General features: G+C 30.4%; 1 protein-coding gene across 1 annotated transcript in view; it reads right to left on the bottom strand.

The window, feature by feature from the left end:
• Window positions 1-13,520, bottom strand: part of LOC142319271 (uncharacterized) — a 138,399-nt gene that overhangs the window by 79,717 nt on the left and 45,162 nt on the right. The window contains exon 6 of the mRNA XM_075356350.1: window positions 113-352. Within this exon, the coding sequence (XP_075212465.1) occupies window positions 113-352 (240 nt within the window). The remainder of the gene's footprint in view (window positions 1-112; window positions 353-13,520) is intronic.

Here is a 13,520-nt window from a genome sequence, read left to right as displayed (position 1 = left end):
GTTTCTTTGCACATAATATTCTAACTGAGATCTCTTCAACTTCATAATTAACAACTTAACCTGTAAATATATTTTATACTACAAAATATAGAGTTTTTCTGGATTAAATTACCAAGTGAATCTGGTATTTCTCCCCACTTATTTGCGCTATTATTTTTAAGAGAGATGACATTGGTCCTTTCAGTTTTAAATCGATCACGTTGTTCATCATCATTATCATCATCATCAGACTCAGCAGCTCTGACATCATGATTTTTAATGTACTTCTGCTGTGGTAAAACCTCTGTTGATGAAGTTACTATTACATTCAACTGTTGAATTGAAACACCAACTTCTCCTGTTGTATCCACATCTGTTAAAAAATGTCAACCATTAAACTAATGTTTGGTAATGAAAACTACAAACCAGCAAAACATAATCTACTATATTAATACTTACAATTTCATCAGTTGATTAATATTACTTAATTGGCAATTGTCACAATAATAATCCATAAAATGATCAGCAAACTTAATAAAACTACCCATTAATAAAAAAATATTCCAGCACTTTTATTTTTTTAATTCTATCACCTATCTCATTAAAGAAAATATTAAACTTTTGCCTCAAAAACTGCATAAAATCTCAGAAGACTAATTATATGCAAAAGTCTTTATGAGAATCTGTTAAAAAAGTATTCACTTACACACATTTTAGGAAAACATGACATAAATTAAAAATATATTCACTTCGTTTAAATATATAACTAAACCATGTTACATCATGTTGTCAACAAGTGTATGTTATTAATTTAAACTTCAAACATTAACATTTACACAGAAAATATTAAAAACACACTCTAGTCTGCAATTGGTCTATTAAAAAAACTCTGTAAAAAGAAATAAGGGAATGGCTCAAAAAATATCCCCCAAAAGTAAAAATAGGCAAACTGTCCTAGTTTTGCCTATTTTTAGCAAACAACATTGAAGATGCTAAATCACAGATATTAGAACTTCTAAACACTGCAAATAAAATTGGTCCCAAAATATCATTCGAAAAGACAGAAATTATGCTTAAAAACCAACAGGATTAAAAGAAGTAAACATAAACGGTAATAAAATCAAAATCGTAACCCAATTTAAATACATCAGAGAAATAATAACAACCTAAACAAAAAACACCTCAATCTAAATAAGAAGAAACAAACAAGCTGAAGCTCAAAAATTAACTGGTACACTTACAATAAAAAATGCCATCAATAAACACAAAAATAAGACACTACAACACAGTTATAAAACCAGAAGCCACTTATATAGCAGAAACACTCTTCCACCTGAACGAACAATCACAGACAGACAGACTCCAGAAAATCGAAAGAAGAATTGGAAGAAACTGAATGAGAAGTTAGAAAGGTAGACAATAATCAAAAGATGTCCGAACATACAGAATTGCAAGAAATATGATAATTACATTAAGTGAAATAGAAAACAAATAAATGAAATGAAAATCATAGCTGATTTATAGTGTTTTGTTCTAAGCAGTATTGGTATTACACAGCTCAGCAACGAAGGCAATACAATTTAATGCATTTGGACGAATTTGTTCCTGAACAGCCAAAACTATTGATATTATAATCCATTATTAAAGTTCATGACACTTTAAAGACAAATATAAATATCTGTTCTTAAACAATCTCCTGTTTTGTTGGTGGGAAAAGGTTTTTATTATTAACCTGTCTTAAATTAGTGAAGAAAGTGCAGTTTATAAAAAATTTTCAGTATATCAGAACTAAATGAATAGATTTAAAATTATAAGCAAAGTAGCAAATAATTAGTAATACCCAACTGTTTCAGATATATGTAAATAAAGAGCAGTTGTACCTTTCCAATTTAGGTTTACATATTTACAAACAGCATTAAATGCAAAACTACAAACAACTTTTAGGTCTTTCAGAAATATATGTTTGACTTATTTATTATCAGATAAAAAATAAGTCAAACAATATCAAAGAAAATTTAATTATTGATGAGGTGGTCCCACATAATGAAATGAAAAAAAATTTCTCAACTATTTAATGGAAACTTTCATACACAAAATATTAAAGTTTAATTTTTTTTCTATGATGTTAACTTTATAAACTGCTATTAAATCAGTATATTTTATTTGTATTTTTCATTCTAATTTTATTTATTTTGAGTAGTTAATGTTTTTCCTGTAATGTTTTCTTTGTATTAAAGCAAAAAAATTTCTTGGTTTGGCTTAAAATAAAAATTTCTCTGCCATATTTGTCTTGTTTTAAACAAGAATTCTTAACTTTTTATTTGTTCTTAATTGACTTTACTTGCATTGTTTTTTTTAAGAATTAAATTTCTACTTATAAAATCCTTGTCTGCTATTGAAAAATTAACAAGGTCAACAATCAATGCCAAACCAAAAAAAAATATGTCTTTCATGCCAGTTTTTTTGGGCTTTACAAAAATTTTCTTGGAAGCAATATTTAAACCACTAATTTTATGATCTAATTAGTATCTAAGAGGAGTTTTTGTATAGTCTCATTTGGACTGTGTTATGCATCAAAAGACCATCTGCCAAAATTTAGTTGCGAGTAAATCCATATTAAGATTCTCTTTAGTTATTCACATCTTCATACACTTCATTTAAGTGAACTATTTTTCGATCAACATATAGATATTTCATTACTCTTGACAATTATTAGACATATTCATAAGTAACAATTACATTAGTGAATTATTCCTCTTATCTATTTCTGATATTTATATTTCTTCCTCAAAACACCATTTAGCAGTAACGGAACAAGAGACAAAACATATAGGACAGAGACACTTTCCTACAAATTCTGATAGCTTATCTAAAGAATATTATAACATTTGATTTGAAAAAAATTAACATTAACTTATTTTTTAACAAGGAAACTTGAGACACAAATAGAATGCTTAACAACTGTGATTATTCACCTGTCTTAAAATGCTACATTTAAATCCAAAGCATAATAAAGACGACGCTGTTGTCTGCACTGATCACTTTGTCAGTTTTTAAATTTTGGCTTCTCTTTATAAAAATTTCTTTTTTTTTAATATTTCAGTCCTAACTGCCATAAGAGTCAAATCAATGGATAACTTCTTTAAAATACTTTATTAAGCAACTACCAATTTCTTGGGCACCCCAATCAGTACCCGGCTCAATCTACACATAATTCCTTGATAAAATTTCCTAATATAAATGCCTAAATTATAAACCCATATTTGCCTCTTAAAATACCAGATTGGTAGAAATAAAGGTAAGAATCAGTGTTTTTTTTTTTGTAAATCAAAAGTAGCACTTTTCAATTTTCAGGGTTTTTGAGGCACTGAAAAAATTTAGCTTAAGATTTCAGGCAATTTTAACCTTTTTTAAGTGAGTTTTTTTCTACATTCAAGGATTATTTTTTTTCCCCACTACAGCTACCAATTTGTACAGCAATATACAACATACATCATTGAATTTATCTTTATTTAATTTTTTGTTCAAAAATTGAATTTACAAAATAATTTTTTTGTAAGATTGTTCAGAAACAAACATTTACTTCTTCTGAATACGATTATACATTAGCTGTAGTGTGACATCTGATGCTAAATATTACGCTTCAGTTTGATTTCTACAATACAGGGATTTATATTTTGGAAATTTTTTGATGTGGTTAATGTTAATGACTTTTTGAACTTATCCTCAAAAAGTTTCTTTTTTCCATGATCAATGTCATGTGTCTTGAACACCTCTGGTTGTTTCATTTTTCAAACCTGTATCATTTTTTCAACTGGAAATTCTGAAGCTTAGCAAAAAAAAATTGTTTGCATACTTGTATGTCTGGTATCTTGTAAACTCTAAAATGTTTTCTCTGTTAGGCTCTTTTCCTTTTAATTTCACCTTCAATTACAATAGCATAAATTAAAGCTGTTTGAGCATTGTGCAAAAGTAAACTATAAAACTTATCAAATTCATTTTAACAACACCTTCCCCAATTCTTTAAATCTTTTACAAGAGCAGATATAATGTCTGAAATCTCATGGGCTTTTCCTTTTTGATTTACTTATACATTTTATTATGAATAAAACAGATTTTACGGATATTTCAATTTTGAAAAGGATTTTTACATTTTCTCCCTTTTTTAGGTAGGAAAAATTAAAATGACTCAAATTACAATAATATTCCACTAAAAATATCAGAGCAAGATAAGTGAGAGAAACTAAAATCAGAAAAGTATTTAAAAATAAAATAAATGGAAAAGGTTGAAAATTAGTCTATAACTATAATCTAAGCTTAGGGTACTAATAAAAGTACTGGTTTCCTGTAAGAATAGTAGAATTAAAATTATGTTTTCCTGTTCTTACTATTTAAAAGTTTAACAAAGTCTTTAAAAAATTAAAAAATATAAAACTACAAGTAGGCAAAACAGTTTTTTCCCTAACCTAGTGATATATTATAGGTTAAAATTCAATGGAATACTGCCTGTTAATATTATTTATTAGTGTAGTACTTATTTTCACAAGTCTAAATTTGATTTAAAAATCCGTCAATATCTGAATATTTGAAAAATCTATATTTGATTGAGCATTTTTGACAATCTCCATCTTTTTGTCGTTCTTGAGCAAACATTTTCTAAAACATTATCCATTTTTTATTTAAAAAGCAACATCAGAATAAACAAAACTATTAAATTCCCAACAGATCACAGTAAACAAACTAACCTTAAAATCTTCTCTACAGAATAAGAATTAGTAGAACAAGAGACAAAGAGTCAGTCACATGGTCTACTGATCACTATGGGAAACTAATGGAAGCACATGGTCTTGATATGCAAAATTCAAAAGTATGTATGTAGTAATGGCGCTTAGGTTTTCTATTTACATTTTTGCTTACCTATTCAAAGAAATTCAGAATAATATTTGCAAAGCAGTTCCTGACATTTGCAACCAGAATGCATCATTACCTCAAATTTAAAGAATTGGCGATTGGTCTATTGATGCATAACACAGTCCATTTTACTGGGAATAGAAATCAGGGTAAATTTTTTCCCCATTATAACTCAAAAACTGTGTTACCAGAATGCAAAAAGAAGACAAGAGTTTAAATTACATTCTTTCTTTGTTTCCATCATTAGTACATATCCTGAAATTATTTTCAATTTGTTCTGAGTTATATAACTATGTACACATTACAACAATTTAAAAATAAAATAGTATTAATAGAAATAAAAAATAGTACTTTAAAAATTTAAGAAAATTTGTAAATAAAGATATGTAATTTTTCATTGTTTAAGAATATTGTGTGATATGAAAATAATTGAATTAAATTCAAAAATTTAATTACATTTTTCAGATTTCATATCACAATATTCTTAAATAATGAAAAATCACACAGCATTATTGAAAAATTTATATTATAGTAAACCTCAAATTAAGTGTAAAGTGTAAAACTCAGATGCTTTACTTTTAAAATTAAAGAGTTACATTTTACTGTTATTTTAAACTTTTTAAGCTACTAACTAGATAGAAGAATATCAAAATTAAATGGTTCAAATTGCTTCTAAAATGGATTAAATTTAGTTTAGTAATAGAAAATGCAAATTACAGAAAGTGTTAAAAATGTATTCTTTTCAGTGGCATTAATTGCACCATGTAATTTAAATTAATTTCATCAATTTCAAATGTAACTATTTCAATTCAAGAGAAAGGTTATTATATTTATTGTAAAATGTTATTATGAGGTTAGAGTTCACACATGAGCACAGGCTACCACCAATTAAACTAGCAGCTCTAAACATCTAATGGGATTATTCATACCATTCAAGTGAATTTCATAAATTCAAACTCAATTATCAGTCATTAACAGTAAAAATGTTCATTACTTGTAAATATTACCCACATTACTGCAATCACCTACCTATAGCAACTGTATGACATCAGTAGGTTATATATAAATAAAATAGCCTAAGCAAGGAAAGAATGTGTTCATCAAACTTCCCCAAAAGGTAGATTATCATTAATAATCATCCAGTACTAAAATAATACACCCAAAAATTATCAAAATGTGATTCTGAAATAAGATGAAAATAGTCCTTTGACAATACTGATTAGCAGTACAATGGATGGAGTCAAAGAAAGGATAAACAATTTGTTTAAACCAACTTATGAAATGAGCTTATGAAATGAAACCCCAAATTATGCTCACATCAGTTGTACATATACAATAATAAATAGTAATGAATAATAATAGAGCTTTGTTTATCAACAATTTTTTCTTTGTAACAAATAAGTGGATAAATATTTTAATAATCAATCATTCTTCTAGTAAATCAGGTAACTGAATCTATACTTCCTTAATGTATACCAGAACAGTGATCTATACCTGCTTACTGTACACCAGGATACTGTTATGTGGTATGTATGAGTATGTTTGTGTTCTATGTATGTATGTGTGGAATGTGTGTTTGTATGTGTATATATGTGTATGTAGTTAATAGCTGTCTGTAAAATCATTTAAAGTGTAGAGCACTATGAACATAATGTAATAGTTATATTGATATATATCTATCTTATAACAATAAATTAATTAGCAAATTAAATCATAACATGAAATTACAATTTTAACATGAAATAATAATAATAACATAATGTATTAAATCAAACAATATCTTGAAAATATCATAATTTAAATTATCTAATTATTTATTTAAATAAAATTTATGTCAATCTTTAAAAGTTGGAAAAAACATAATTTATGTATAGGTATCTTTAGTGAACCATTAGCTGCTTGTAAGTCTACAACTCTTGACTGAATGCATGGGTGAAGTATTTTCATTGGTGATCAGAACTAGATCTTCAACCGAAAGGTTACGGGTGGGAAAACGCCAATTGTTGCGTTGTTGAAGATAGTGCAGATAGTCCTTTGACCATCATTTCCAAATGGATTGTATAAATTTTTGGAGCAGTTGGGCCAATTACCAAATCGTGTAATTTCAACCCTCTGATAATTGGGTTCAGGAAAAACTGTGAGAGGACAACCAACAAGAAAATGTCCCGGTGAAAGTGGTACTGGATCTCTATGATCCATGGAAATAGCAAAACCTGCCATTGACAGAATATATCACAAATTGCTAACCAACTAATGATAAATTTTACTATATATGAACACACCAAAAGTATTTCCACTACAAATTCACACACCACGTCTTTGCTATAAATGAGAAACTACACATATACCATCCTTATTGCTGTTGCCAATTGCTGAATTTAAAAATTTCATCCACATGGAAGTGAGCATGAGTCTACAATTCTATAACTCTCTTTTACCTCGGAAATAGAAAATACCATCAAACATGGTTTTCAATAAAAAATAGTTATCTGTTTACACATTCGCTTAGGATCACACAACTGTAGGCAGGCTGGCTAACACTCCATGCTCTGGCTACATTTCTATAATCAAGTGAACTACTACTTCTATAGTCAAGTGAAATTGAAGTACTTGCTATGGTAAGGACTAGCAAACTTTGAATTCTTTGTTGTAATAATATACTAAACATATAATATTCAGGATTATTTCTGCTGCATAGAGCTGTAGTTAATTTATAGCTCTTTTTATACTTTTTCTACAAGTTATTGAATTTTAGTTAATATTTCTCAACCAACTGAATTTTTTTTCTTACTTTTATGCATTATTAGTAAAATTTAATTATTTTTTGTGTAATTAAAAATCTAAAAGAAGATTTAACTAATATTTGTGAATTTATTCTTGGTTGCCTTTTCTCTGTATATTTTGTATAAATAATACAAAAAATAAAAATATATATATATATAAATAATTTCAAAAAATAACAAGTTTTAACCATTAAAAAAAAAATAACAAAAAACCTAAAAAAAAAACTAATAACAATAGTCAATTTTCACGGGATCCCACATCATGTTCATGAACATTTGAATTTTCAAAAAATTATATATAATAGGTAGTCACAAAGTATTGAGCCACTTGCACATGAAATAGCATTAGCGTATTCTGGCAAAAGTTGAGGAAGACTGGCATATAAACAATCATGATATCGTCAATAACCTAAACATCCATCACCAAACAGTTATCATTTGGAGAAAGCTGGCTACAAAAATAAGCTCGACATTTGGGTGGCACATGATCTGACTCAGAAAAATTGACTCTATCAAATTTCTATCTGCGAATCTCTATTGAAACATTAATGAAATCAAGCCATTTCTGAAGCAACTGATCATGAGTGATGAAAAGTGGATATCCTACAACCACTATAAGTATAAAAAATCATGGTGAGGAGAAGCTCCACAGTTTATGGCAAATTCCACACTTACACCCAGGAAGGTTATGCTGTGTGTTTGGTGGGATTGAAAGCCATCGTGTATCACAAGCTGCTGCCGCTTGGCAGAACGATAGACTCAGATCTGCACAGTCAACAATTAGTGCGATTGCACCTAGCAATTCAAAAGAAACTGGTCAACAAAAATGGTATTGTATATCATCACGCTGACAATGCCAGACCGCATACATCTTTTATTACACATCAGAAATTTAGAGAACTTGACGTTGAGGTTTTAATGTATCCACTGTATAGTTCAAACCTAGCACCATTAGATTAACATTGTGTTAAATAAGTTTCAAAAGAAGTCACAAGTCACAAGAGGTCACACGTTTTTGACCAGAAACCACAGAAGTTCTATAGCGACAGGATTACGGTGTTACTGAAAAACCTGCAGAAATTCATAATAAAAAAAAAAAAAATTGGCACATATGTGGTCTCTGGTCTCAATGTTATTTTCCAATAACAATAAATGTATTAGCAATTTTGGCCTCAAAGGCTCAATACTTTTAAGACAATCTAACACACACGCGCGCGCGCGCACGATGGGGTTATCTGAAAAGTTTTGAGCCTAACATAAAAAGACGTATTTTTTCTGTCAAATATAGTTTTATTTTTCAACAAAGTCTCCTGTCAAGTCGATACATTTTTTCCAGTGATGCTATAACCTCTTATTAACCTTCCAAATATTAACTGGTATCTCTGCAAAATAGGCATTTACATATGTGATAACCTCCTCATCCAATGAGAATTTCTTTCCTCCAAGCGAAACTTAAAGGTTAGGAAACAAGAAAAAGTAGCTTGGGGCTAGATCTGGTTAAAACAGTGAGTGGTCAACAAATTCATAAATTTTAATCATGGCCACCGTCGAAGTGTGAGCAGGCGCATTGTCTTGTATGAGCAGGAAAAGCACTTTCTTTTTCTTAAAATGTAATCTTTCTTTAAAATTTCTGCGCCTTCAGCTTGTCAAGTAATGATGCATAATACTTTCCCGTTATTGTTTTACCTTTTTGAAGATAATCGATAAACAAAATTTCATTATTATACCAAAAACAGTTGCCATCACCTTTCCAGCCAACGTAACTGACCTTACATTTTTTGAGCAGGTTCACCTTTTGCAGTCACTGTTTTGACTGTTGTTTCTTTTTTTCACAATTGACCAGAAAATATCACCCAACATTTGGTTGCTAATGTTAATTCACATTGGTGTCCTTTTATCTTCAGCTATTCCAACAACTGCACAACCAAACTTTTATTTACTTTTAAAAAATTACAATAATTTGATACACTTTTTGTTAAGAAAATTCTAAAAAGCAGTAATAAACAATAGTGTATGTTCAAATAAAAACAATATTATTCTAATTAATAAATATTACGTTATACTTCATGGGTAAATAACTGCTCAATGAATTAGCAAATAAGATTTTATACATAATTATTATAAATCAATCATTTTTTGATTGCAATACATAATTTCTTTCAATTTCTTAAAATTACATAATTTCAGATAATTTATTTCAAAAGCATATTAAAAAAAGACAATTATTTAAAAAAAATTTGAAATAGTTATATTTTTTCATATGAATAGGAAAAAATGAAAGATTAATAGGCAGAGAAAAAAATTCTGTAACAGAAAACATCGGTAAGTATGGTTATTGCAGAGTACACCTGAACAGGAATACAATTTATATAAATATATATATAAAATTTGTCAAGTAAATCCTCCTCTATGAATCATGAGACCTTGCTGTTGGTGAGGGGGCTTGAGTGCTCAGGGATACAGAGTAGCTGGACCGAAGGTGCAACCATATCGGAGAGGTATCTGTTGAGAGCCAGACTAAGGAATGATTCCTGAAAGAGGGCAGCAGCTCTTTCAGTAGTTGTTAGGGGCGTGAGTCACAATGACTTAAACGGCCGTATCAACATCACTCAGTCCTCTGAGTACTGCGCAGCTGAAAGCAATGGAAAACTACAGCTGCTTTTTTTCCAAGAAAATGTAGCTCTCTGCATTTTCACATAACAACAATGGAGGCGCCTTCCTTGGTAAAATATTCCGGAGGTAAAATAGTCCCCCATTCGGATCTCCGGGTGGGGACTACTAAGGAAGGGGTCACCAGAAAATTAAAAAATAACTTTCTATGAGTCGGAGCGTGGAATGTTAGAAGCTTAAAAAAGGTTGGTAGGCTAGAAAATTTAAAAAGGGAAATGGATAGGGTGAATGTGGATATAGTAGGAATTAGTGAGGTTCGGTGGGAAGAGGAAGGCGACTTTTGGTCAGGTGATTTTAGAGTAATTAACTCAGCGTCAAATAATGGGCAGGCAGGAGTAGGTTTCGTGATGAACAAGAAGATAGGGAGGAGAGTGGAGTATTTCAAAACGCATAGCGATAGAATCATTGTAATAAGGATAAAATCAAAACCTAAACCGACAACGATTGTTAACGTTTATATGCCTACAAGCGCCCATGATGATGATGAGGTAGAGTGTGTATACGAAGAGATTGATGAAGCAATTAAACACGTAAAGGGAGATGAAAATTTAATAATAGTTGGAGATTGGAATGCAAGCATTGGAAAAGGCAAAGAAGGAAATATAGTGGGTGAATACGGGCTGGGCAAAAGGAATGAAAGAGGGGACCGACTTATAGAGTTTTGCACGAAGTATAATTTAGTAATTGCCAACACCCAATTTAAAAATCATAATAGAAGAATATACACTTGGAAAAAGCCAGGCGATACTGCAAGGTATCAGATAAGATTATATCATGGTTAAGCAAAGATTTAGAAATCAACTCGTTGACTGCAAAACTTACCCTGGAGCAGACATTGATAGCGACCATAATTTGGTGATAATGAAATGTAGATTGGGGTTTAAAAACCTGAAGAAAAGTTGTCAGATGAAACGGTGGAATTTAGAGAAGCTTGAGGAAGAGGAGGTAAAGAAGATTTTTGAGGAGGACATCGCAAGAGGTCTGAGTAAAAAAGATATGGTAGAAAATGTAGAAGAAGAATGGGAGAATGTTAAAAAGGAAATTCTTAAATCAGCAGAAGCAAACTTAGGCGGAATAAAGAGAACTGGTAGAAAACCTTGGGTTTCAGACGATATATTGCAGCTGATGGATGAACGTAGAAAATATAAGAATGCTAATGATGAAGAAAGTAAAAGGAACTATCGGCAATTAAGAAATGCTATAAACAGGAAATGCAAACTGGTGAAAGAAGAGTGGATTAAAGAAAAGTGTTCAGAAGTGGAAAGAGAAATGAACATTGGTAAAATAGACGGAGCATACAGGAAAGTTAAGGAAAATTTTGGGGTACATAAATTAAAATCTAATAATGTGTTAAACAAAGATGGTACACCAATATATAATACGAAAGGTAAAGTCGATAGATGGGTGGAATATATTGAAGAGTTATACGGAGGAAATGAATTAGAAAATGGTGTTATAGAGGAAGAAGAGGAAGTTGAGGAGGATGAAATGGGAGAAACAATACTGAGATCTGAATTTAAGAGAGCATTAAAAGATTTAAATGGCAGAAAGGCTCCTGGAATAGACGGAATACCTGTAGAATTACTGCGCAGTGCAGGTGAGGAAGCGATTGATAGATTATACAAACTGGTGTGTAATATTTATGAAAAAGGGGAATTTCCGTCAGACTTCAAAAAAAGTGCTATAATTATGATACCAAAGAAAGCAGGGGCAGATAAATGTGAAGAATACAGAACAATTAGTTTAACTAGTCATGCATCAAAAATCTTAACTAGAATTTTATACAGAAGAATTGAGAGGAGAGTGGAAGAAGTGTTAGGAGAAGACCAATTTGGTTTCAGGAAAAGTATAGGGACAAGGGAAGCAATTTTAGGCATCAGATTAATAGTAGAAGGAAGATTAAAGAAAAACAAACCAACATACTTGGCGTTTATAGACCTAGAAAAGGCTTTCGATAACGTAGATTGGAATAAAATGTTCAGCATTTTAAAAAAATTAGGGTTCAAATACAGAGATAGAAGAACAATTGCTAACATGTACAGGAACCAAACAGCAACAATAACAATTGAAGAACATAAGAAAGAAGCCCTAATAAGAAAGGGAGTCCGACAAGGATGTTCCCTATCTCCGTTACTTTTTAATCTTTACATGGAACTAGCAGTTAATGATGTTAAAGAACAATTTAGATTCGGAGTAACAGTACAAGGTGAAAAGATAAAGATGCTACGATTTGCTGATGATATAGTAATTCTAGCCGAGAGTAAAAAGGATTTAGAAGAAACAATGAACGGCATAGATGAAGTCCTACGCAAGAACTATCGCATGAAAATAAACAAGAACAAAACAAAAGTAATGAAATGTAGTAGAAATAACAAAGATGGACCACTGAATGTGAAAATAGGAGGAGAAAAGATTATGGAGGTAGAAGAATTTTGTTATTTGGGAAGTAAAATTACTAAAGATGGACGAAGCAGGAGCGATATAAAATGCCGAATAGCACAAGCTAAACGAGCCTTCAGTAAGAAATATAATTTGTTTACATCAAAAATTAATTTAAATCTCAGGAAAAGATTTTTGAAAGTGTATGTTTGGAGTGTCGCTTTATATGGAAGTGAAACTTGGACAATCGGAGTATCTGAGAAGAAAAGGTTAGAAGCTTTTGAAATGTGGTGCTATAGGAGAATGTTAAAAATCAGATGGGTGGATAAAGTGACAAATGAAGAGGTATTGCGGCAAATAGATGAAGAAAGAAGCATTTGGAAGAATATAGTTAAAAGAAGAGACAGACTTATAGGCCACATACTAAGGCATCCTGGAATAGTCGCTTTAATATTGGAAGGACAGGTAGAAGGGAAAAATTGTGTAGGCAGGCCACGTTTGGAGTATGTAAAACAAATTGTTGGGGATGTAGGATGTAGAGGGTATACTGAAATGAAACGACTAGCACTAGATAGGGAATCTTGGAGAGCTGCATCAAACCAGTCAAATGACTGAAGACAAAAAAAAAAAAAAAAAAAGTCAAGTAAATCTGTTTTTGCCAATAAGTTAAAAATGATATAAGCAGGAAATGATGCTGTGAGAGATATTAACTTTTAATAATATTTTTATTACTTTCTTTGGAAAAATGAAACAAAACGTGGTAAAACAAATGGGAAACCACTAAAACAAGTAATAAAA

Source organism: Lycorma delicatula, chromosome 2, assembly GCF_047948215.1.
Source record: "Lycorma delicatula isolate Av1 chromosome 2, ASM4794821v1, whole genome shotgun sequence".
Taxonomy (NCBI): Eukaryota; Metazoa; Arthropoda; class Insecta; order Hemiptera; family Fulgoridae; genus Lycorma; species Lycorma delicatula.
Note: the sequence above shows the minus strand (reverse complement) of the source record. Positions and strands in the feature narration are given on the sequence as shown.